General features: G+C 40.8%; 1 protein-coding gene across 1 annotated transcript in view; it reads left to right on the top strand.

The window, feature by feature from the left end:
* The window catches only part of LOC149460357 (uncharacterized), a 71,999-nt gene that overhangs the window by 31,648 nt on the left and 14,015 nt on the right, over positions 1-26,336 (top strand). Inside the window, exon 3 of the mRNA XM_089679867.1 lies at positions 22,242-22,434. Coding sequence (XP_089535993.1) covers positions 22,242-22,434 — 193 coding nt within the window. The remainder of the gene's footprint in view (positions 1-22,241; positions 22,435-26,336) is intronic.

The raw sequence follows: 26,336 nt of genomic DNA, 5'->3' as shown, positions 1-26,336 counted from the left end.
CTGTCACCACCATGTTTCACTGTGGGCACCATGCATTTTTCTTTGTACTCCACACCTTTACGATGCCATATAGTTTTAAAGCCATCAGTTCCAAAAACATTTATCTTGGTCTCATCACTCCAAGTTACAGAGTCCCAGCAGTCTTCTTTTTTCTTTTTTTTTTTAGCATGAGCCCTGGAAAATCTAGGTGGGCTTTTTTGAGTATGGGCTTTAGGAGAGGCTTTCATCATGGATGACACCCATGCATGCCATTCCTCTGCAGTGTATGCCATATTGTGTCATGGGAAATAATCACCCTAGTTTGGCTTTCTATTTCTGTAGCTAACTGCAGTGAACTTGCATGGTGATTTCCTTCAACCCTTCTCATCAGAAGACGCTCCTGTCAAGGTGTTAACCTCCGAGGATGGGTTGGGCATCTCTGTCAGATGGTTTCGGTTCCATCTTTGTTAACTTTTTTTTTACCACTTTTGCTACAGTATTCTGAAAGATGAGTAAAGCTTTGCTGATCTACTTGTAGCCTTCACCTTTCTTATGCAAAGAAAATATTTTCTTTCTCAGGCCTTGTGACATGTCTCTTTAATGTGGTGCTGACAGCATAAAATGGAAGGGGTTCTCTTTGTTGAGTAATGTCCTTTTATAATCAGCTGTTTGCTGGACACCTGTTTAATGAATAATTAGACTCATATGTAGTTGAAATCTTGTTAATTAGGATTTTATTGTCTAAAATGTAGCTTTGCTCCTAATGCAGGCCATAGATGGGAAGAAAACCGGCTGATTTTTCTTTAAAAAAATGAAAAATCGGCCAACGTTACCAGGAACGGTAAAAAAAAATCGGCCGATTTTCATCCCATCTACAGCCGGCAAAAAGTGTCCCTGCAGAGAGCTCCGCTATTTCTTTGACAGTTCTTTGACATTTATAGTGGCTGCAACATTGTATCTATTTGTATCCATTTCGGATACAGATGTTTTTATTCGGAAACAGATACATTGTTGCAGCCGCTATAAATGTGAAGGAACTGTCAAAGAAATAGCGGAGCTCTCTGCAGGGACACTTTTTGCCGGACTGGAATTCTTCTTCTTCATCCTCTTCTACTTCTTCTTCATCCTCTTCTTCTTCTTCTTCTTCATCCTCTTATTCTTCTTCTTCATCCTCTTCTTCGTCTTCTTCATCCTCTTCTTCGTCTTCTTCATCCTCTTCTTCGTCTTCTTCATCCTCTTCTTCTTCATCCTCTTCATCCTCTTCTTCTTCTTCTTTATCTTCATCCTCTTCTTCATCCTCTTCTTCTTTCTTCTTTTTGTCTTCCTCTTGCAGGTCACTGCTCATGCGCAGATTTTTTATCGGTAAAAAGATCGGCCGATTTGCCCATAATTCTTCTTCATCCTCTTCTTCTTCATCATCCTCTTCTTCTTCTTCTTCATCCTCTTCTTCTTCTTCTTCATCATCCTCTTCTTCTTCTTCTTCTTCATCCTCTTCTTCTTCATCCTCTTCTTCTTCTTCATCCTCTTCTTCTTCCTCTTCTTCATCGTCTTCTTCCTCTTCTTCATCCTCTTCTTCTTCCTCTTCCTCTTCATCTTCTTCTTCATCCTCTTCATCTTCTTCTTCATCCTCTTCATCTTCTTCTTCATCCTCTTCTTCTTCTTCTTCTTCATCCTCTTCTTCATCCTCTTCTTCATCCTCTTCTTCTTCTTTTTGTCTTCCTCTTGCAGGTCACTGCTCATGTGCAGATTTTTTATCGGTAAAAAGATCGGCCGATTTGCCCATAATTGCCACGAAAATCGGCCGATCGGCAAAATCGGCCGATCTTTTTCCAACTTTACCGATAAAAAAAATCTGCCAAAATACCAAAAAACGGCCGACCTATTAACCCACTAACGATCCGAAAATCGGCCCATTTTATTTTCGGCCCGAAAAATCGGCCGATTTTCGACCCATCTATGGCCTGCATTAGACTTTCATTGGGGTGTATTAATTTTTGCACCATGGTCTTGAATGAATTTGTTAGGAAAAGTACTTTTTTGTGTGTGCAAATGAACAAATCTTGTTTGCAATCAATGGCCTTTGTGGGAGTATTTTGTAGTATAGTGTCCCATAGAAAATGTTGATTCTGAAAGGAAAGAAAAGGTTTTCTGACAAATCTGTTGGGGTGGACTCATTTATGCTGAGCACTGTATTTCTTCCAGTTTGCTGACCTAAAGTCTTGAAGCAAGAGGGTCAGCATGACAACCAGACAGATAGCATTGTCACCAGAAAAAGGAAGACTGCATAATGGCAATTGTACTAGAAGGCTTCTTTCAGTCATTTGCAATAAGTGCACAGCCTTCTGAAAAGTGATCTGCTTTTCAGAGGGCGGTATAACTGCATCAGACATGCATTCAGGAAGTGCTACTGTTGCCTCCTTGAATGCCTGTTTTTTTTTTTGTCTTACTTTCAATATGTTTATTAGTAATATGCAAACAAGAAACCAACAGAAGTACAAAATACATTAAGCATCCGTATCAAATATGCATTTTTTTTATTTTTGAACTTTGTACCCCGAGTTAAATATGCCACAGCGACAATGCATTGCGGCCACAGCATGCATACATCCCTGTCTGTTTGTTCCTGCTCTGGTAAGTGGAATGGATGGAATAGTATGCATCAGTGTGAAAGACTGAGGGAATGAATGACTAGCAAATTGCTGTAATAAATGATTAGGAAATCTAATACACCTCCCTGAAGAGCTATGTTTTCAGGGATCTCTTAAAGCATTCAGTATTAATTATAATCTTTCGAATAGTATTCTGTGTATAGGGACGGTTGCACAACTACATTTTCTGTGTTCAGTCGTGTGAATGAAATTCTAATGGTTGGAGCTTGTATACAAGAAAGCCAAAAAGGGAGTATTGGGTTCTCACTTCTGCTAGGCTGTTCCTGGTATCAGATCTCTAAGAGAGGCAATGTGCCAGGTGACCCCATACATACAGGTGCTCAGGGATGTGCTCCCCTCTCGATATGCCAAAGTGGACTTTGGCTACACTGAGTTGCAGCGGTTCTGCGATACTAAAGCGCAACCCTAGTCAAATCTATTTGTTTTGGACAGGTGGAGAAAGGTAAAAGCCTGTCTTAATGTTTTATTACTGTCTATCCGCTGTCGCAGAACATACATATAAATATGATTGACTGGAAGATACCCTGCCTTCATGTGTAACATTCGTACAGGAATTTAAAAAAAGCATCACACTAACATTTGACAGAAAAAGTAAAAAAAATCTTTATTTTTCATTTAAGGATTCTTATTCTAATACCAAAATGATTATTTTGGAATAAATACACTTATAGTAGAACTAAACCCTCCTATCCTTTTTAGCCAAAGAAGCTGTCATCTTACAGTGCCTTGAAAAATTATTCATACCCCCTGAAATGTTCTACATTTTGTCATGTTACAACCAAAAACGTAAATGTTTTTTTATTGGGATTTTATGTGATAGAGCAACAAAAAAGTGGCACATAATTGTGAAGTGGAAGGAAAATAATAAATGGTTTTCAAAAATTTTTTACAAATAAAAATCTGAAAAGTGTGGCGTGTGTTTGTATTAAGCCCCCTTTACTCTGCTACCCCTAATTAAAATCTAATGGAACCAATTGCCTTCAGAAATCACTTAATTAGAAACTAAAATCCACCTGTGTGTAATTTAATGTCAGTATAAATACAGCTGTTCTGTGAAGCCCTCAGAGGTTTGTTAGAGAATATTAGTAAACAAACAGCATCATGAAGACCAAGGAACACACCAGACAGGTCAGGGATAAAGTTGTGGAGAAGTTTAAAGCAGGGTTAGGTTATAAAAAAATATCCCAAGCTTTGAACATCCCACAGAGCACTGTTCAATCCATCATCTAAAAATGGAAAGAGTATGGCACAACTGCAAATCTATCAAGACATGGCCATCCACCTAAACTGACAGGACGGGCAAGGAATTAATCAGAGAAGCAGACAAGAGGCCCATGGTAACTCTGAAGGAGCTGCAGAGATCCACAGCTCAGGTTGGAGAATCTGGACAACTATTAGGTGTGCACTCAACAAATATGGCCTTTATGGAAGATTGGCAAGAAAAAAAACATTGTTAAAAAGCCATAAAAAGTCCAAATTGCAGTTTGCGAGAAGCCATGCGAGGAACACAGCAAACATGTGGAAGAAGGTGCTCTGGTCAGATGAGACCACAATTGAACTTTCTGGCCTAAAAGCAAAATGTTATGTGTGGTGGAAAACTAACACTGCAGATCACCCTGAACACACCATCCCCATCATGAAACATGGTGGTGGCAGCATCATGTTGTGGGGATGCTTTCCTTCAGCAGGCACAGGGAAGCTGGTCAAAGTTGATGGGAAGATGGATGGAGCCAAATACAGGGCAATCTTAGAAGAAAACCTGCAAAAGACTTGAGACTGGGGCGGAGGTTCACCTTCCAGCAGGACAACGACCCTAAACATATAAACAGAGCTACAATGGAATGGTTTAGATCAAAGCATATTCATGTGTTAGAATGGCCCAGTCAAAGTCCAGACCTAAATCCAATTGAGAATCTTTGGCAAGACTTGAAAAACGCTGTTCACAGATGTTCTTCATCCAATCTGACACAGCTTGAGCTATTTTGCATTGAAGAATGGGCATAAATGTCCCTCTCTAGATTTGCAAAGGTGGTAGAGACATCCCCAAAAAGACTTGCAGCTGTAATTGCAGTGAAAGGTGGTTCTACAAAGTATTGGCTCAGGGGGGCTGAATACAAATGCACACCACACTTTTCAGATATTTATTTGTAAAAAATTTTGAAAATCATTTATCATTTTCCTTCCACTTCACAATTATGTGCCACTTTGTGTTGATCTATCACAGTGGTCTCCAAACTGCGGCCCGGGGGCCGGATGCGGCCATTGCTTGCTTTTATTCAGCCCTTGGGGGGGACATTATTCCCCCCACGGTCAGCATCAATGGGACATAGTTCTGGCCACTGACACTGACAATGAGGTACTATTTTTCCCACTGACACCAATAATGGGGCACTACTCCTCCCAATGACACCAATGAATGGTCATTATTTCCCCCCCAATACTAAAGATAGGTCCCCTAGCAAACAAAGGTAAAATGACAAAACTGTTATGCTGGTCATAGGTAACTTGTTTCATTTTTTTTTCTTTTCAAAACGAATGGATTCTTACATCCACACAAATGAGGTAGCTAAGGCAAGCCATAGATTGTGATTTTCTTTCCTGCAACTACAGTTAATTCCCTCATCAATACAGTCAGTGTTGATGGGGGAATCCCTCCTGAAGAGCTGTTGTGTTCTCCCAGCAGGGGCTGCAGTGAGAACACAGTGATTATTGCTAGCGGCTATAGCTGCTGGCAATAATCGCATGCAAAAAAATCGAACATACTGGTTTTTTCCAAGTTGATTGATGGACTGACTTGGGTACAATTAGCCTGCCCATAGAAAGTTTGAATCTCGGCTGGTCCCTGCTGAACCAGCCGAAATTCAATCCATCTATGGCCGGCTTAAAGGAATCACCCCTACTGAGACATTGGGCGAGGAGGGATTTACTAAAACCGGTGTCCACAGAATCTGGTACAACTGTACATACTCATAACTCCCAACTGTCCCTGATTTCGAGGGACTGACCCTGATTTGGATCCATGTCCCTCTGTCCCTCTTTCCAACTCATTTGTCCCTCATTTTAGTTTGATCTATATAGTTGTATATAAAATGCACTATTTATCTTTCAAAAAGTGTTTCAGGGTGCTAAACCTTTGATTCAGTTTCTAAATTTCTGCATTGGTAAATTTCAAAAGCCAGTATAAAGGAATAGTAGTGGTAAAATAAAGCACTTGTGGGTTTAACTAATCATTTTGTCACATAATTCTCCTTTAAGGGGGGTGTGGCAGGGTCCGTGTCCTATGAACACATACTTTTGCTAAAAGGTGTCCTTCATTTCTATCGCAAAACGTTTTAACTTCAGCTTGTTCAATGGAGCTTTGACAATAAAGCCTAGAAGATGGTTACTATGCAGAGCTACATATTCTTGCTTTGACTCTGAAGAAGAAGGTTCGTTCCTCGAAACGTGTAAGAAAAGGATGCTGCAGAGACTTCCCATACCACTGGCTGGGTACCAAGGACCTAGAGGCAGTCTCGGCGTCATCCTACTATATGCCTGTATAGTACATGTGTTTGGGAAAAGCTGTCCTTTTTATGTAAAAAATGGGAATATCCTCCTGCGCTTAATATGGATGGGTCCCTATCCTAACAGCTGCTATCACTCTGCCTTAACCAATAAGTAATAAAGTACCAAACACAAAAATAGTGAAGCGCTAAAATGAATCCCTATATACACACACAGTGAATATAATATTATCCAAAAACAATATATATAAGTTCCATATACTCCAATGAAACTGTATAACCATCTGTGGGATATCTATACATACACAAAAAAAATTATCAAACGGAAAAAATACCTCATAAAAATAAATAAATCCGTGATATGAAATAATAAATAAATAAATAGAAAAAAATAAATAGAAAAACTCCTATGCCCTTAATTATTCTTCAAATCAATCAGTGATACGAAATAAAAAATCCATAATAATGCAAATAAAACAGTGATACAAAAACAATATCTGTGATATTAATATTCAAAAATATATATATATAGGTGATGCTTTCTATAATATATGTGACAACCTAAAAAATAGAAATTCATAAATTGTGATTCTTAATCAAATTTACGTGATTAATAATTAATTGTGACAAACCATACATTGAACTATTAAATATATAATCCACTATATCTTGTGATGATTAAATATAAAAATGTGTCCATAAACGAACAAAAAAATCCATGCAATAAGGTGAAAACGACACTCAGTGATCTTCACTTCTAGTGCTCAAAAAAAGAAATCCTCCAATGGCAGCAATGCCTGCTCACCTCCCCACCTCGACCCACAAAGGGCCACAAGGCTATAACTCTCCTCCAGGCAATCCTTTGCTTCCAAGCAGCTCAGTAAGGAATCACAGGACCTCCACTCCACCTCCTCTCAAACGTCATATAGGACACATACAGAGCTTCCCATAGTGTAATACCGTTTATTTAAGACACTCCATATAACATGCTGTTTCCACTCACGTGTTTTCTTAATGAAAAACGCAATCCTCCTCATTCCCTGGGTGCATTCACATGTAAATAGGGAAACCAATATGGCCGCTGTGCTCGGACATCCGTCCCCACGTGACCGGAAGTGATGTGTCTCTGGGCTGGGAATAGCGTTCCGACGCGTTGCGTCACGTGCGTCGTGACTTCATCAGGGTCAAACCGATTGCGTTTTTCATTAAGAAAACACATGTGAGTGGAAACAGTATGTTATATGGAGTGTCTTAAATAAACGGTATTACACTATGGGAAGCTCGGTTTGTGTCCTATATGACGTTTGAGAGGAGGTGGAGTGGAGGTCCTGTGATTCCTTACTGAGCTGCTTGGAAGCAAAGGATTGCCTGGAGGAGAGTTATAGCCTTGTGGCCCTTTGTGGGTCGAGGTGGGGAGGTGAGCAGGCATTGCTGCCATTGGAGGATTTCTTTTTTTGAGCACTAGAAGTGAAGATCACTGAGTGTCGTTTTCACCTTATTGCATGGATTTTTTTGTTCATTTATGGACACATTTTTATATTTAATCATCACAAGATATAGTGGATTATATACTTAATAGTTCAATGTATGGTTTGTCACAATTAATTATTAATCACGTAAATTTGATTAAGAATCACAATTTATGAATTTCTATTTTTTAGGTTGTCACATATATTATAGAAAGCATCACCTATATATATATATTTTTGAATATTAGTATCACAGATATTGTTTTTGTATCACTGTTTTATTTGCATTATTATGGATTTTTTATTTCGTATCACTGATTGATTTGAAGAATAATTAAGGGCATAGGAGTTTTTCTATTTATTTTTTTCTATTTATTTATTTATTATTTCATATCACGGATTTATTTATTTTTATGAGGTATTTTTTCCATTTGATAATTTTTTTTGTGTATGTATAGATATCCCACAGATGGTTATACAGTTTCATTGGAGTATATGGAACTTATATATATTGTTTTTGGATAATATTATATTCACTGTGTGTGTATATAGGGATTCATTTTAGCGCTTCACTATTTTTGTGTTTTGTCCTTTTTATGTATTTTATTAAATGCGGTTTTTGGTAATGCATTAGGTCGGTGTGCCCTCTTTTTTTGTATTATTAATTCAAGATTATGTGTGCCCCAGTTTTAATACATCTTCCCATTGTATTTTGAGAGGGAACTCCTCTACTGTCAGAACTCAGTGATCAACTGCTGCAGCCGCTGATCGACAAACGTTGAGCTGGGAACACCATACATGGATTGAAATGCGGCTGGTCTCTGCTGAACTGGCTGCATTTCGATCCATCTGTGGCCAACTTTAGATTCTTTTCTTCAGAATTTCCAAATAACTTAAATCATTAGCAAGTGTGTTATCATAGAGCAAATATTTAGTAGTGACACTTAACAGATCAGTTTCATTTCTTAACATAATGACTATCTTTGTCTATTGTATGTGACATCTATTTTTTACACTATCATTAAAAATTGGATATAATTGAGTTTGAAGTTCTGGTGTATGTGAATCCCCAGTCTTCACATCTAGTGAAAGATGATATCTGAATTGGTATTCCAGGCGTGCCTATCACTTCTCCAGATATGGCTCAATATACTGACACAAATATATGTCTGAAAAAAATCTCTGCATATATAAGCAGGCTGTGTGTAGGCTGTTTGTCACAAACTTTTAACTGATAAATGGAGACACATAGCTATATAGAATCCACACAATGTAAATCACAATGGCTTTTCAATGAGTCTCGGTGACTTGAATAGCATAATTTACATGAACAATCCTTAAGGTATAACTAAAAGGCAAAACTTTTTTTTGTGGTTTTCAATAGAGTGGAGATGGATTAGGACCCCTGTCAGTATTGTTGTGTGTGTCCCCATTAGGAAGATTCGCCTTATTTGTCCTAATTACAATTGTCATTGAAAGTGAACATAAAAGAAAAACCCAAATTTTGAGTTGTCCCCAGAAATGTAATAGAAGGGAAATTTACCAATGGAGACACTAGTTCTGGTGACCTGGGGAGGGGGAGGGGGGGGGGCAAGGAATTCCCTTAATTTGTGGGGATCCATTCCGGTTTAGTTGTGGGACAGGAAGTGAAGTGAAATCTCCTCAATGGCAGACATGAAACATTTTTTACAGGAGATATGAACCTCCCTTCCTATATCCAAAATGGGAAAAAATTCCTGTAGTTTTACTGTAAATGAGTTCACTCTTTTGAAAAAGTCACCATTTCAATGATGAACCACATTACACACATTTTGATTTGCCACATTTCAGTCCAGATGGATTTTTCCCATGCTATGCTCGGCCAAATGTGGACTTGTACGTAAGAGTGCATGTTTGAACTTCAACTTTGAGTTATGCAATATCTGACATCCAGGAACTGACATTGGGCGATGTACTTTGACTTAGTATTGCAAAAAACCTCCACAGTTCTATTATATATGTCTGGCTTTTGGGCGCCTTTCACTTCTGCATGTGGTGCACTGTCTTTTATTGAACTTGACTGCATATGAGTGCGATTTCCATTTATATCTTATAACTTGCTCATCTGGATTATGCTGTTTGCGTCACTGAGAACCATTGATACACCGTTATGATTTATATTCTGTAGACCATATACAACTATGTGTCTACATTTACAAAGTATACGTTTGTGACAACTAGCCTTCATACAGCCTGATTATATATGGAGAGAGATTTTGTCCTCATAATGTGACTGTTATCTGTAGAAGTGATGGACACTCCTGGAATACCAGTTCAGATATCCTCTTTCACTACACTTGATGGTTGAAGATCTATGTACACCAAATCCTCAACCTCATTTATATCCAATTATTGATCACAGAGATTAAATAGACACTGAATACAATGGACAAAGGTTTTTGTTATTTTGTTAACTGTTGGATTGGAACTGATCCATTAAGTGCTGCTTCCAAATATTTACTCATTGATAACCCAGTTGATAATGATTCAAGTTCCTTGGAAATTGATCCAAACAGTTGTTCCATGCATCTCCATGCAGGCAGTCCCATTTATGTCAATTGTGATGGAGCAGCTGCTCGAACATAGCCGCAGCTCCCAATTTGACAGTGTGTGCGGAGACCGGAACCCACATGGATGTCAAAATTTGGAGCAGCGGCTGTGTCCATGCAGCTGCTGCTTCCCATTTTGATATGAATAGGACTGCCTGCACATGGACGCACGGAACACTTGTGTATCCTGGTGCAGGAAAAACACAGCCTTTACACTGGCATAAGCGAATGTCAGGCCTTGTATGGCAACCATTATCAAGTGATACATTTCGCAGCAGTACAGTTTATGACAGATTTACTTCTTTTTTTTTATAAGACTGCAGAAGTGATTATATTGATTTTCCCATCCACAAATGACTCTTTAACTCTCCTTCTACAAGTAAAATACAAACTTATCCATTACTGTGCTTATGTAATACTTTTTTGTATATTTTGTTTGGAACAGTTTCGTTATTTGGTAACTTTTCCCCTAGTGTAAAGAAGGGGAAGAAAAAACAGCTGACCGTCTGGAGGATATGAAAAAGGATCAGGAGGGGGAAGGAAAGGGCAGGAGGAGAGCAAAAGGGGAAGACAGATTAAAAAAAAAGTCTCAAGATTGATTTACATCTTTGCATTTTACCCCTGTTTTTGTTTTTTTATTAAAAATCAATTGAAAGGCATCAATTAGCATGTCTTTGTTGCATATTTTCAACGCGTGTTGCAATGAATTTTGTATTGAATGTCAGAATACATCATAGAGCACAATGCTGCGTGTTGTGACACATTTACATGCTTTATGATGCCTGTGTTTTAATGCATTTTGATGCGTTTAAACTGATTTCAGGCAGAAATGTATGGATGTAAATCGCCCCTTAAATTGAACCAGTGCTTTTCCCATGTTGGGTTTGCTCTTATGGCAAACCTCTCTAGTAGCATATTCTTACCATCTTTGGCTCATTTGCTGTTTAGCAGCCTGAAGCAAGCTGCAAGTCACCAGAGTGATGGCATACATAGGACCATGGACTCCTGTGACAATGCTGATTGGCCTAGCATTGTCATATGGAGTGAGTCATATCCTCCTCCATACCAAAAAGTATTTCCTTCAGCTCCTGGCAATGAATGGAGTGTTGTCATTGGGCAGGTTTTCTTTAAATGAATATTTGTGGTCAGTACACAGTGATCATCTCCAGAGGAGGGGAATCTGTTAGTTAATATTTTTAGGAACAGGTCTTCAATCATTTACAGTATATGTCAGGGGTGTATTTACCACAAGGCAAACAAGGCACTTGCCTAGGGCTGCATTTTTTCAGGGGGGCAGCACCTCCCCTCAGAAGAAGGGATGAAAGAAGGGACACGCGTGCCATGGGAACCAGGCGGAATCCGAGAGAGGCTGCGGACTGCTTGATGGTGTACGTAGAGCCTGACTCCCTTTCCCAGGGATATCTGGAGCTTTGAAGATGAGTGTCTTCCCCTCTATCGAGTGGAAGGCTCTCCCAAGTGGGTGGCAGGGGTGTTGTTGGGCAATGTCAGACTCTCTCCGCAGGAGGGGAAGGAGGGGTGGTGTTGGTCGGTGTCCGTTGGGGCAGATGATTTTTGTGTTGCCTAGGGCAGCACAAAACCTAACTACACCACTGGTATATGTAAATGTGTAGTTATTTTAGACGATTATATAACGCTGCCAATTTACTTACTGTATATTCACTTCAGACCCTGCCCTCAAGAGACTTATAATTGAAGGTCCCTATTTCATACACCAGGGGCAATTAACCTACTATCATTCCTTTAGAGTGTTGGAGAAAACCAAAACAAGCACAGGAACAACATACAAACACCATGGAGATAGTGTCCTGGCTGGGATCCCAGCACTGAGGACCTCAGTGCTGGAATATGTAGTGGATATATTAGAAGAGATGTATGGGTTTTAAAACAAATATGTATACTCACCTCGATCTGATGGTGCATCTGTCCCCAGCCACTTCTATTACTGAGAACTGAGCTTTCAAACACTGTTGACTTCTTGGTTGTTAGCCTCCAGTGAGCAGAGAACCGGTGACTGTCAGTAACTGGCTCTTTGCTCTGCCCCTGCAGTCCTCACTGGAGAGGCGGGAGCTGCTGGCCCAAGCATCTGGGAGATCCCGACTGTAAAGTGGGGATTGATCCAGAGCCTGGACTGGCTGAGTGATGTCAGCCGAGAGCGAGCTTTTGCCCACTGTCATCTGAAAACGGGTCACAGATGTTCAGAACAAACTGCACTCCTGTGATCCCCAGGAGGAGTACAGCCAACGTACCTGTGGCTATTCTTCGGCTTTAATAAAAAAAATAATTAAAACGTATAAACATTTTAAAGACTGTAAATTAATTGTTATATATTTATGGGGGCACTGATCTAAGTCTAAGCTGTAGATGAGCCTATCATCATCAGCTGACAAGACATCAGGCCTAAAATGGACCCAATGCTGTGTCGGCTAACAGTCTTGTTGTCTTTTTACACCAGCAGCAACTGACATTTCCCAGCAGGTTGGAATGATCTTTTCTTACTGCAGCCCTGAAGTAAGATTTCATTCCAGATTATAAAAAGTATTTTTTTATGTCTTGCATTTATTTATTTTATGATAATACTGCGAAATTGCTGTTGTATAATTTTGAGACAGTGGAAGGTGATCTCCATTAAGACAGTTTAGTCAAGAGTTAACTGAGGCAGTTTAGGAAAGAGTTATTAAAGAGGGGCAGAGACTGTGGCTTTGCAGAGGAGAAGGCTCCTGACATCTGGGGTCAGAAAGGAAGAGAGACAGCTGGGTGAGACTAAAAGGGGGATGGGGGGTGACAGAAGTCTGGAAATCCCCTGGAGAGAGAGAGATGGAGATTATTGATGGGCAATGCAGAGGGAATGAAAAGAGAACTGCAGGCCGGAGACAGGAAAATAATCTCTTTTATTAACCACTCTACAAGAGGATATGAAAATGCTGTTGTAATAGTTTTGTACAGCGGAAGGACATAGCTCATCTACCAAATACAATCCTCCCTGTACTGTACAGTTCTCTCACCTCCTCCTGCACACCTCACCCTTCCCTCTGCTCCTTTCCTGGACAGAGATCACCTGATCGCCCCCAGCCTGTCTCTCCTGAATGACCCCTAATGACATAATCTGGTTATGACCACATCCAATTTAGATTAGCTGTGATTACCACACTTAACCCTTTCATAGACAGAGAATCACAATCACCTTGGGCATTCGATAAGAACAACAATTGCAGATTTTGAAGCCTCACCAGTGTATGAGGTATACACAATGCAACCTTGCCATATACCAGCTTGGCAACATAACCCACCATCATTTCTTAGACTGCACCTGACATACTGTATACCAAACATCTCCATGTCTTCCACACCACTCAACCCCAGCTAATATCATCTCAGCTGCATTTTTGGTTTACCTCTGGTTCACACTATCCCCTAGTTGTGGGTGCAGGAATCTCACCAGTTCCCCCACCCGCAGCTGCATCCCGTTTCTTTTGCGAGACGCAGAGGTGGTGCTATTCATTCTGAATGGTATCCTCACTCATTTCATCCCGCAGCATGATCAGGGGTGCGGAAACCGCATGGTCAAAAAGACCATGTGGTATCCGTGTGGATGCGTTTTGGAAACGGTGCATGCACCTTTTTCTTGTGTGAAACACGGACACAGCAGACCATTTAAATGAATGGGCTGCCGTTACCAAGCAAACATTGTCCGCGCTGATGTAAACTGAGCCTTAAAGAAAGAAAAAATGTGTTTCCAGGCTGGCAACCCTACATGGATCCCATCTGCCAATCCATATTGCATGGTTATTACAGTAGGCTGCAGGCCTACACTGTAAAAGTCTGCGTAATCACTGCGCCTCTCACACCTATTCACCCTCTATGGACCTGAGCGATTTTTACATTTCTGCTGTGGACCTGTTTATTCGACAATAACTTTGTCATGACTAAAAATAACAAGGTAATACATATATTGTTTTTTAAGGACAAACAAGGCTTTCTTTTCATGATATAGTCTTGTAAGAATGATATTTTGCAACGAAACTAAAAAAAAAAAATTAAAAAAAAAAAACACTTTTTTTGAGCAGTGTTAAATTAAAAAAATAGTGTTACTGCATATAAAATGTGCACATTTGTTATGCTTAACATTTTAAAATTTCACTCAAGTTATAATACAAGGCATTGCAAAGTTATTTACAAATGAAATAAAGTGAGTTTTTTTATTTACGTTTTGCACTTTTTAAAATGGTAAATGTGTAAATATACGTTAGATGTTTAAATATATTACCAAACAAAATAAAAACATTTAAATATTAATAATTAAAAAAAATAAACAAACAAAAAAATATCAGCAGTTGAAGAGAGAATGAGAGTACTCATAACATAAAAGGGCTAAAAGACCAGGATGCCCATGACCATATATAAATAAATAATGACCAGGGGAGTACTAAACAGAATAGCCCCAAATGCTGCAGGATGATAATGGCCGACTCATATGTAAATCACATTGTGGTGTCCTTGGAACCAAATATGACATAGAAAAAGGGAGGGAGACCAAGGGAAAGAACCCCTAAAGTCAAGAGGACCCAATGAGGACAAACTGCGGCTTGTATGAAAAAACAGCAAAATTAACATTTATTGCAGAATAAACATGGCAAACATATAAACCTTACAAAAAAAAGAATGAAAGTACAGCTGGTTCGAATCTTGGTCGGTTCAGATGGGACTGATTGTACCTAATTCGATTGCTCTATGATTTGGGTACAACCAGTATGTCGGATTTTCATGCAATTATTGCCAGTGGCTATAGCCGCTAGCAATAATCAGTGTTCTACCAGCGGGAGGGATTCCCCCATCAACATTGACTGTGTTAAACAGGAATATTTTATTTTAAAAAAAACTTTTTTTTTACTTGTTTGGTTGCTTTAACTAACATCTTTTGCAGATTAGTTCATCCCTTTGATATGCAGATGAATGAACAGAAAGATACAAATGTAACAATATGTAACTTTGTATCTTTGCATAATCAGTCTAGAGCAGTATTGTTTATAAACACTGATTCAGACTGCTTTTTTGATGGCTAGAGTATTCTGTAATGTTGGCTCTGATTAGTCACAGCCGACAATTACGGTATACTGAAATGGGGGTCCCAGAAGCAGGGCAGGAGACTGGATGTGCTATACATGCCCTGTGTACAATGATGATGTTTTTTGAGCATGTGTAACACGCCCAAAGTCTCCAACTAGTCAAACCCCAGGTCCAGTTTTGGATAAACTTAGGCAGCCCATAGACGATGCAAAGAAAATTGCTGGATGTCCCCCATCAACACATTCTCTTGGCCAGAAGGGTGGGGGGGTTGAGGAGCCTTACAGCCCGCAGCATACAATCATTACTGCTAGCGGCTATAGCCATAATGTAGCAGTAATCGCATGCAGAAAAGTCCAACAGGCTCGTTGTACCCTAGTTAACTGATCAACTTGTGTACAATCTACCTGCCCATATATGAATCAAAATTCAGCTGGACTCTGCTGAAAAGTAACCATTATGTATACACAATGCCCAGGCTGTAAAAGAACAGGCTCTATACTTACCTTTCCGGGGCCTGTTTGTTAAAATGCTGCCACTTCGCTGCACAGCGGGCAGAGCAGATACTGGAACTTTTGAGAGCGTTTACCCATTACCTATACCACAGCCAGCATGGGTTTTTCTGCTGGCTCGTACATCCTGTAGTAATGAGCTAGTAAGAGAAACCAAGGAGTACAGTAGATGAGCTTGTATTTTACACATCCAAAAATTGGGTAATACCTGCTTTGGCCATGGAGCACTGAAGCAGCAGAAATTCAAAAAATGGGCTTTGGAAAGGTAAGCATGAAGCCTTTTCTTTTAGGGTCTATTCTCACTTGTCTGCTTTGGCGCCTCAAAACGCCTACATTTTGCTGCCTAAAGATGTATGTCATTCAGAAATCCTATTCTTTCCTATTTGCCTAGTTTACATCTACACTACACATTAGTGTGAAAGACAAAAGAAACTCTATGGGCCCATTGACACCTACACATCTGCGTTACTATGCGCATCTCATGCACATGAAACATGCAAATGTAATTCCAGCCTTACAGCCTGGGTATTGTGTATACAGTGCATTCATAAAATATTTAGACCCCCCTTTCAAACACATGAAAGCCCTTCAGGCTTTCCATCTAGCCACTCTGCCATAAAGCCCAGAGCAGTGGATGGCTGAAGTGATAGTTGCTTTTCTGGAACTTTGTCCCATCTCCATGTAGGATCTCTATATTCAGTCAGGGTGACCATCGGGTTCTTAGTCACCTCTCTTACTAAGGCCATTCTCCCCCGATTACTCAGTTTGGTTAAGCGACCAGCTCTTGGAAGAGTCCCGGTTGAGTAAAACTTCTTCCATTTAAGAATTGTGGATGTAACTGAGAAATGGGAGGCACCTGAGCTAACTTTTAAGTGTTGTAAAGGGTCTGAATACGTATGCCTATGTGATATTTCAGTTTTTCCTTTTCCATCCATTTCTAAAATTCTGGTTTCACTTTGTCATTATAGCGTACTGAGAGTAGACTAATGAGAAAAAAAATTAATTTAAACAACTGTAGTACCAGGCTGCAATATAAAAAAATTAAAAAAGGAGGTCTGAATACTTTATGAATGCACTGTAAATCACCCTGTAGACCAGTGTTTCTCAACCTTTTTTCAGTCAAGGCACCCTTTAAAGTTATGAACAGTCTCAAGGCACCCCATTCTAAAACGTAAAAAACTATTCTAATAGTTTAACCTAATTCAGCAACATCCACACATGTAGGACACCTAACATTGGAGGTGATTTATTCTTCCAAAGCAAATACATGTTTGCACACTGATACTGAATAGTATTCCAATGTTTCTCTTCTCCCTCAGTTCCTCTTGATCACTCATTTGATTTGACCCCATTACTGACTGAAAGGGGCAGGGGAGGGTCAAACATGATGCCATGGAAGCGACCAACATGCTCTATATCAGCTGATGGTATCATTGGCTGTTAGGATGCTGGTGGCTAGAAGGCTGTAATGGGGCAGATTGAAAACTATGGCTTTGTGTAATTAAAAGGCAGGCTTGATCCACCTGCTGGCTTTTATACAATTTGTGGGCATTTTTTAGATATTTTGCCAAGGCACCCCTGCAGGAACTTCAAGGCACCCCAAGGTGCCTGGGCACCCTGGTTGAAAAAGGCTGCTGTAGACACAGGGTCACTTTATGAATTGCAAATGTTCCTGTGAAAAGTGTACCGATATTCTTAACCCTGTTAGAAATAAGTTACATCACTTCCTGTCCCTATGACAGCCTGTGAAAGCAGAAGATTTTAAGAAAGCAGTTGTCACTAGGACAGGAAGACACGGACAAAAATAATAACCTGACAGAGGGTCCTCCCCATTTTACTAAACAAAGTGTAGATCAGGAAAGCGAAATTACAGCATTACGGTAACAAGTTTCAAAAATGCCATATCACCAGCACACCATACTAAAAAATGCAGACAAAACAATTATTCATCATCCATAAGCAAAGACGTTTCAAGGCCGCTATGGTCCTTGCTACTGCCTGAGGAAGATGTCCCTATATCCTTGAATTGTCTCTGTTTAGGAGTGATGATTAAATTATTATTATTATTATACAAGATTTATATAGCGTCAACAGTTTGCTCAGCACTTTACAATATATTGGTAGACAATACAGCAACAATACAGTTCAATACAAGAGGGTTTGGAGGGCCCTGCTCCTTAGAGCTTACAATCTAAGAGATATCCTGTCTGCATTTTCTGAAAGGGTGTGCTGGCGACATCGTATTTATTGCAGCTTGTGTTTCTATTGGAGAGATTTTCCACCACATCTTTTCCCTGTAGAAAATGAAGGAAAATCTCTCCAACAGGGTTATGGTTGTGCTATCCCTTCTCCAGTCTGGACGAAATGAAAAACATGTAGCTGGTGTTGCGCTTTAATCTGGCTGCTAAAAATTTCAAATACATATTTTAATTTAGCTGAGTAGACTGACTTTTGCACAACTGATTGAATTCACCTGTTTAAGTAACAATTCAAATATAGGTACAGTTGTGACCAAAATTATTCAACCCCCACTGAAATTGAGTGTTTTGGCCAGTTTGACATTGCTTTTGATCATTCAGTCATCTTGCTTACATTTACATTAAAGAGGCACTTGTAGGTCAGACAAATATAACATAACAGTTATAATGAAATAACCACAAATGTCTTTTCTGTGCTCACAGCATTATCAGTTTTATTCAACCCCCAAGTGACATTCAATCTTAGTACTTAGTACAGCATCCTTTTACAGTTATAACAGCTTTTAAACGTGAAGCATAGCTTGACACAAGTGTCTTGCAGCGATCTACGGGTATCTTCGCCCATTCTTCATGGGCAAAGGCCTCCAGTTCAGTCACATTCTTAGGCTTGCGCACTGCAACTGCTTTCTTTAAGTCCCACCAGAGGTTCTCAATCGGATTTAAGTCTGGTGACTGCGATGGCCACTCCAAAATGTTCCAGCCTTTCCTCTGCAACCATGCTCTAGTGGACTTGGAGGTATGCTTGGGATCATTGTCCTGTTGAAAGGTCCAACGTCTCCCAAGCCTCAGGTGTGTGACGGACTGCATCACGTTTCCATCCAATATCTCCTGGTACTGAAGAGAATTCATGGTACCTTGCACACGCTGAAGCTTCCCTGTACCTGCAGAAGCAAAACAGCCCCAAAGCATGATTGACCCTCCACCATGCTTCACAGTAGGCAAGGTGTTCTTTTCATCATAGGCCTTGTTCTTCCTCCTCCAAACATAGCGTTGATCCATGGGCCCAAACAGTTCTAATTTTGTTTCATCAGTCCACAGAACACTATCCCACAACTTTTGTGGTTTGTCCACATGGCTTTTGGCATACTGCAGTCGACTCTTCTTATTCTTTGGAGACAGCAAGGGGGTACGCCTGGGAGTTCTGGCACGGAGGCCTTCATTACGCAGTGTGCGTCTTATTGTCTGGGCTGAAACTTCTGTACCCACATCTGACAAATCTTTTCTCAGTTCCTCAGCAGTCACACGGGGACTTCTCTCCACTCTACGCTTCAGGTAGCGCACAGCAGTCGAAGTCAGCATCTTCTTTCTGCCACGACCAGGTAGCGTTTCAACAGTGCCCTTTGCCTTGAATTTGCGAATGATGCTTCCTAAGGTGTCTCTTGGTATGTTTAACATCTTTGCAATCTTCTTATAGCCATTGCCCTTCCTGTGAAGAGAAATCACCTCTTCTCTTGTCTTCCTGGACCATTCTCTTGCCTTCACCATGTTTGTAACCACACCAGTAAATGTCTAGAAGGAGCTGAGTATCACAGTCATTTTAAAGCTGCCTAATTGGTGCTTATTATGCTTGATTGCTGCTCGGTGACATCCACAGGTGTTTTCAATACCTGATGGAAAGCACCTGTATGAACCTCTGTTCTTCAGAGTGGTAGTCTTTAAGGGGTTGAATAATTGTGGCAATGAAGAAACCACATAAGAACCATTTACTACTGTATTACATAAACAATTGATGTCATTTTAGTTGCATTTGGGTAGTTACAACGTCCTTGTAGGATTTGATTCTGAATACAATTCCAAATGTACACTATAGTCCCTAAACCCCTTTACAGCATTGGGGGTTGAATAATTTTGGTCACAACTGTATATGATATTAAGAATATATAACAGGGCAAAAATTTATAATATCCACATAAATACTATAAACTGATTCGAAGTTCATGTCTTTCTACGTTTGGGGTCTGTGTCCATTGTCAGAGGATTATCTCACATTAAAAACTAAATGACAGCAGAAATGTGGGGGCAGATGAAGGGGATGTGGAGAGCTGCCCATAATAGTGAGCTTGGAAATCTGTCAGTCATATCCCTGTAGGAACTAATGCCTATCATATACAATGAGAAAATCGGACAAAAAATACCACTTTTGGAGCAATCATCCGATGATCCGATTGTTAGTACACAGCTTTCCAGAGCTGGTCATGGCAGTTCATGCAAAATTATCTGAAGGGACAAGCACGACAATTTTTGTCTTGTACAATATAGAACGAGTGATTTTTGTTTAACCAGTACAGTATTCATCAGTAAAAAATCCAAGTGACCAAGACTCTGCATGCTTGGAAAGAATGCAATCCATTACATCATCGCAGGAAGTTGTAGTCTGTCTTGTGAGAATTTTCTTAACAGTAATCCATTCTTTTTCGATATGAGACTAGCATGCAAAAAAACCCAAAAAACTGAAGATCATTCTCACAATGCTTAAGTTATAGTTAGCAATCCTTCTACAAGCATGCATTTATGATATCTTTGTATTTACATTGGACACACAGAGACAAATAAAAAACAAGTAAGGGTTTTTGCATGTCTCTAAGGTATTAGTTGTTCTTTTTCTAGCAAGGTGGCGACTCAGTGACAGCTATTGTTCACTATTAACATGCTATTCATGGAAAAGTTTGATAGAAGTGGCTTGCTGAAATTTGATACATAAAGTCCTATCAATAACAACTTAAAGCAGAGTTCCACTCACTCTGTAAAAAAATTAGTCAGCAGCTACAAAAACTGTAGCTGCTGACTTTTGAAAAACAGTCATTCACATGTCATACGCGTTGCCCCGCCACAGCCCGTTTCACTGGCCATCCGTATTCCAGGGGCCGGCATCTTCAGTGTGGGAACCCAGCTGTGACAGCTTGCGGCTTCACAGCCGGGTGCCTACTGTTCATGCGTGAGTAGCACTGCGCTTCCTGAATGGGCCCGTCATCTTCTGGGATCTGTCACATGTCCCACAAGGCTTTGGGGAGGGAGGGTAGGAGGACAACTTCCGTTTCCAATCGCCTATGCGATCGTAGCAGAAGTGGGAGAGGGTACCTGTCAAATTCGGGTACCCGTTCCTCCCCCGCTCCGCAAAGGTGTCAATCCTTAATGGGAAGCGGGGAACCAATCTTTAAAGCGGAATTTCCCCTTTTGGGCGGAACTTCACTTTAAAAGGAAACAATTCGTTTAGCCAATATTATTTATTGAGTTTACAAGTCTAAGGTCGACTATAGATGGTTCGAATCTGAACCGGCCGAGATTCGAACGGTGTATGGGTAGGCTGAATGTATCAGGTCTGCTGGCGGGGATGGCTTCCCCTGCTCGCCCGCCCCCGTCAAGAATATGCAATGTTTCAGCAGGAGGGATTCCCCTGTCAGCTCTGCCTGTGTTGATGGGAGAATCGTGTGAATTTCTTTCTTGCAACCCATGGTTGCAGGAATTAAATCTGTACCTTTGGCCTGCCTAAGGATACAATAGTAGCACTGCTCTGGGCTTATTAAATGACTTCGAGAACCAGCGGCAGGTGGTCAAGGCCTAGCTGAAATGTTACATTCCTAGGAAATACATACGGGGTGCACAACTGCTTCTTACTTACTTTGATAAAATATTATTGTTTAAAAAAGCTACAGTATCCTGCTGAAGTAAAGGTTGCTACCATAGAGGAAGAAAATGAGCGGAGGTGCTGCTGCTGCTTGTAATTATAATTTTCCAAGTATCTAACAAAAAAAAAAAAATCAGTAGCCCTATACCAGCAGAAAAAAAATGCAATTGTCAATTACATCCAGTGTCATTCAACCTACTTCTTGTCAGTGCTGGGTGTTGTACTCACAGTAAAATGAAGCTGATTCAGAGTGCAGTTCTGACCTCATCAGGGTAACTCTGGATTATTGAGAACTGCTCTACACTACACTTGGCCAGAAGACTTCTGAATGAAGATAAGTATTAAAAGAAAGTGTTGGAAGAGGAGGGGGGACTAGAATTAGGAAAAACTGTAATGTAAGCAAAAATGTTCTATAGTTGCTAATGCCAGAACTGTTGAAATATCTAAATATTACAAATGGAAAATTTTGTTTAAAAAACTCTTGCAAAGCTGCCAATATACAGATTAGCTGATATCCTAAACCAGAGGATCTCCTCTTTGTGTTATTCTTTTCTAGATGAACATCTCTTTTCCTGAGGCGGAGCTTGAACGTACCTTTGAGTATCCATCTGAGAGCTCTCTGCTGGCAGAGTATGGACCCTGTGAGGAGCTTGAGGTCCCCATCCCTCCGCTCGCTCAGCCAGAAGAAGATGAAGAGGAGGAGAGTGTACTGTTAGGTGGTATCTTAAGGAGGAAAGCTCTCATAGTGGGTGAGTAAAGCGGCTTTCAACCACACTTTTTTCCCATACAATTAGTGTGAGAAGGGGGACAGCAACCACAGCCCCTGCATTCTTCTTGCTACAGATTTTCTGCAGATTACATAGGTTACATATAAATAAAGACTGGATACCAACATTGTTAAAAAATGTGATAGGTCAGGCAGTTGATAGGGCAGCAGTTGGTCTCTTCCCCCTTACACTCAAACTAACATGTCAATGTGTCAGCCACAGAGAGTGCAATTAAAGCTTCATAAGCAGACAAGTAAAAATATTCATAAGTATGCCTACATAGTTATAATAAATTAGGACTACGTAATCAAATTCTTGTTTAAGCCCAATCATGGCTGCTCCTCTAAAGAGACCCTGTTGCTAGACCATTCATTTGCACAACAATCTTTCCATAAGTTCATATGTGCATTCAACATATTTTATGCACGTTAGTTACCTGTGTAACTGTCTTCTGTAGACATCCTAAAGCCCAGAGACTGCTGCTGGGTGCGCCATCTTGGATGTGATGTCAGCAGCATCAGTAGACTTTGAGCTGTCACTCTAGTGACATGCTATAGTATTCCCCTTTGCTCCTTCCTCTCTTCTACATAAAAGGTTATATGGGAGCTGAGCCAAGCTCAGATAGTAGACACTCCCACCATACTAATTAAGCAATGTTAGTGCGGTGATCTCTACCGCTGAGCTATTGTATCCTGATAGGGGGACCGCTCCCCCTCCAGAACACACTGATCAGCGCTGATTGCATACTGTTTCTCCAGCCTGCCTATTTGATAAATGACTGACTTCTGTAGGACAGGCTGCTGTACACACACAGGCCGAATGTCGGCCGGTTTCTGTTGAACCGGTCGATACCGGCTGGTATTCGGCCTGTGTGTGCCAGCCTTATGCCTAAGTACACCCAGGATGTTCTCTTTTTCCTTTCAACCCAGCGGGCTTAATGAAAAAAAACAGAGGAGATCTCTGTACTAACTGTATGATGTTAGTACAGCGATCTCCCTGCTGTGCTATTGTGTTCTGACAGGGGTACTGCCCTTCTCGCCAGAAAACACTGGTCAGTGCTTGCAGCCATTGGCTGAGAGCACTGAACGGATGCAGATAAGCTGCTAATTTTCTAGCATGCTCTTTTGACAGAAGCTGGTCATAAGGTTGGCTTCTGTCAGACATGGACCTGCACACATAAGCCGAATTAGCCAGTTTCTATTGCACCAGCTGATTTCGGCCGATATTCGGCTCATGTGTTCGGGTCTAAAGGAGGAAGCTGTGCAAGACTGGTGGTCAAATTAGATAGCATGTTCAGAGGCGCATTGCAGATGAATATAAAATTATTAATGTAAAAGAAAAAGGCTAAAATAAGCATTTAAATAACTTTGTTATTTTGTACTTTTGCCTCCAGTTTTTAAGGTTGGTGACAGGATTTCTTTCAAGCGGAGTTCCACTCTGTAAAGAGATAAAAGTCAGCAGCTACAAAAACTGTAGCTGCTGACTTTTAAAAAACAGCCACTCACCTGTCCCATGATCCCTCATTGTCCCCGCCGCAGCCCGTTTCACCGGCCGTCCTGTATTCCAGGCACCGGCATCTCCAGTCAGGGCACCCGGCTGTGGCAGCTTGTGGCTTCACAGCCGGGTGCCCACTGCACATGCGCGAGTAGCGCTGTGCTTCCTGAATGGCCCCGTAGTCTTCTGGGACCTGTCACGTGTCCCACAAGTCTCGAAGGAGGGGAAGAGGACAACTTCCGCTTCCTATTGCCTAGGCAATCACAGTGGAAGTGGGAGCGGGTACCTGTGAAATTTGGGTACCCGCCCCCCCCACTCCCCAAAGGTCCCAATCCTTAATGGGGATCGGGGGACCAATCTTTAAAGCGGAACTTCTCCTTTTGGGTGGAACTCCACTTTAAGGTTCTCAAACATTTTATATAATCACCACCTGATCTGGCTGATTACAGTAGGCAATGGGATATGATTATTACTGCAGAGGTCACACAGTACCCACAGACATACGATCACGCATGGCCATTTTCATGGAAAAAATTAAGCTGACTGCTTTCCTCCCCGATTTTCAAGGGAGACTTAATTAAATAATTCCTCCCAGCTAGAATGGAGCATCACAGCTATTTACCATTATTCTTTTATAGATCGGTAAACTATGTTCAGCTAAAAAAAGCATGCATGTTAGTTTTTATCACTTAATAAATGTTTAGTGCCTGAGTCTATAATACAGTATGCTTAGTCTGCCCACTCAATTGTTTATATGTGAACTATTACTGTATTTGTGCTTTTTATAATATTTCCTGTTTCCTGTGATAAGCTCTATCAAGCAGAGCTGTCACACCTTGTGAGTCAATTTATATTCTATATTTTTGTGCAGGATTGTATCCTGTATTCTCTATTGTAATGTATTGCTGAACATGTTGTTGCTGTGGTGGTTAATAAAGACATTAACCAAAACAAAAATTAAAACTTTGAGTTTTTGGTTGACTTTATTGTAACTGTTCTTTAGGAAACATATCCTCAGTGGAGTAGATAAAGTTTATTTTAATCCAAAATGTTTAAAGTTTTGGATGGAGTAAAGAAGGATTATAACCTCTGTGAAGTTTTTATTGCTGTCTTTACTGAGGAGATTACGCTATCTGGTTTTCTTGGTGATTGTTGTCACTGAGATAGAAAGTGAAGGAAACTCCTAAATGTTAGCATTGTCACCAAGACAAGAGGTAATGAGAAATCTACCAGCAGTGATTGTTTCAGTGGCAACTGCCTAAAGTTGGACACAACCCGTCATGCTGCCCCTCCTTTTCCGCTGCCCCCCATCCTGTCCTGCTGCTCCTCACCCATTTCCCCCCTTCTGTTCCATGCCCCCCCCCGTCACACTGCCCCCACCTGTCCCGCTGCCTCCTCCTGTCCTGCTGCCCCCCTCTTGTCCCGTGACCCGCCTGCCATGCTGCCCCCTCCTGTCCTGCTGCCCCCCTCTTGTCCTGTTCAGAAGGGGTGGATCTGAAACATGAAGGGGTGGATATATCTAAATGATGGGGGGGGGGGGCAGCACCCAATTTTAGTTTTGCCTAGGACAGCACAAAACCAAAATACACCACAGCACATAGGAGTTTAATTCAGAGAGTGCAAAATTAGGCTAACTTCTGCATAGAAACCAATCCACTTCTAACCCCAGCTTGCTCAATTAAGCTTTGGCAATAAAACCTGGAAGCTGATTGGTTTCTATGCAGAAGTGAGCCTGATTTTGCACTCTTTTGCTTTAGTAATTAAACCCCACACTGTTTTTGCTATAGTGATCATGGATCTCACTATCAAACTACAAGTAATCCCTAGCAATTGCTCAAAATGCATTTGCCTGTAGTAGAAATCTGTCAAATTTTGAGCAATGCTGTACTCTCAATTTTTCCCTACCTGTAGCAGTCACTACATCTTTAAAGCAATAGTCACCCATGTGCATCTAGACTAAGGCAGGTCATGGATGAAGCGATTTTCTTTCTTGCAACCACAGGTTCTGGAAAAGAAAACTGCACTATTCCCCCATCAACACAGTCATTTTGATGGGGGAATGCCTCTCGTGGAGCTATTGTTTTCTCCTGGCAGGGGGTGTGGAGAGCCGCCCCTGGTGGGAGAACACATTGATTATTGCTATCGTCTCTGGCTGCTGGCAATAATTGCATGTAAAAATATGACATGCTGGCTGTACCCAAATCAATCGAGGGATCGACTTGGGTACAATCAGCTTGCCCATAGATCAGTGGTTCTCAACCTTTCTAATGCCGCGACCCCTTAATACAGTTCCTCATGTTGTGGTGACCCCTAACCATAAAATTATTTTCGTTGCTACTTCATAACTGTAATTTTGCAGTGGGAGGACTAGTGCCACATCATTGGTGTCA

This window comes from Staurois parvus, unplaced genomic scaffold (assembly GCF_062004578.1).
Source record: "Staurois parvus isolate SC_StPar_1 unplaced genomic scaffold, SC_StPar_1.0 ptg000232l, whole genome shotgun sequence".
In the NCBI taxonomy this organism is placed as follows: Eukaryota; Metazoa; Chordata; class Amphibia; order Anura; family Ranidae; genus Staurois; species Staurois parvus.
The sequence above is the reverse complement of the archived record's forward strand: the minus strand, read 5'-3'. Positions and strand labels throughout refer to the sequence as shown.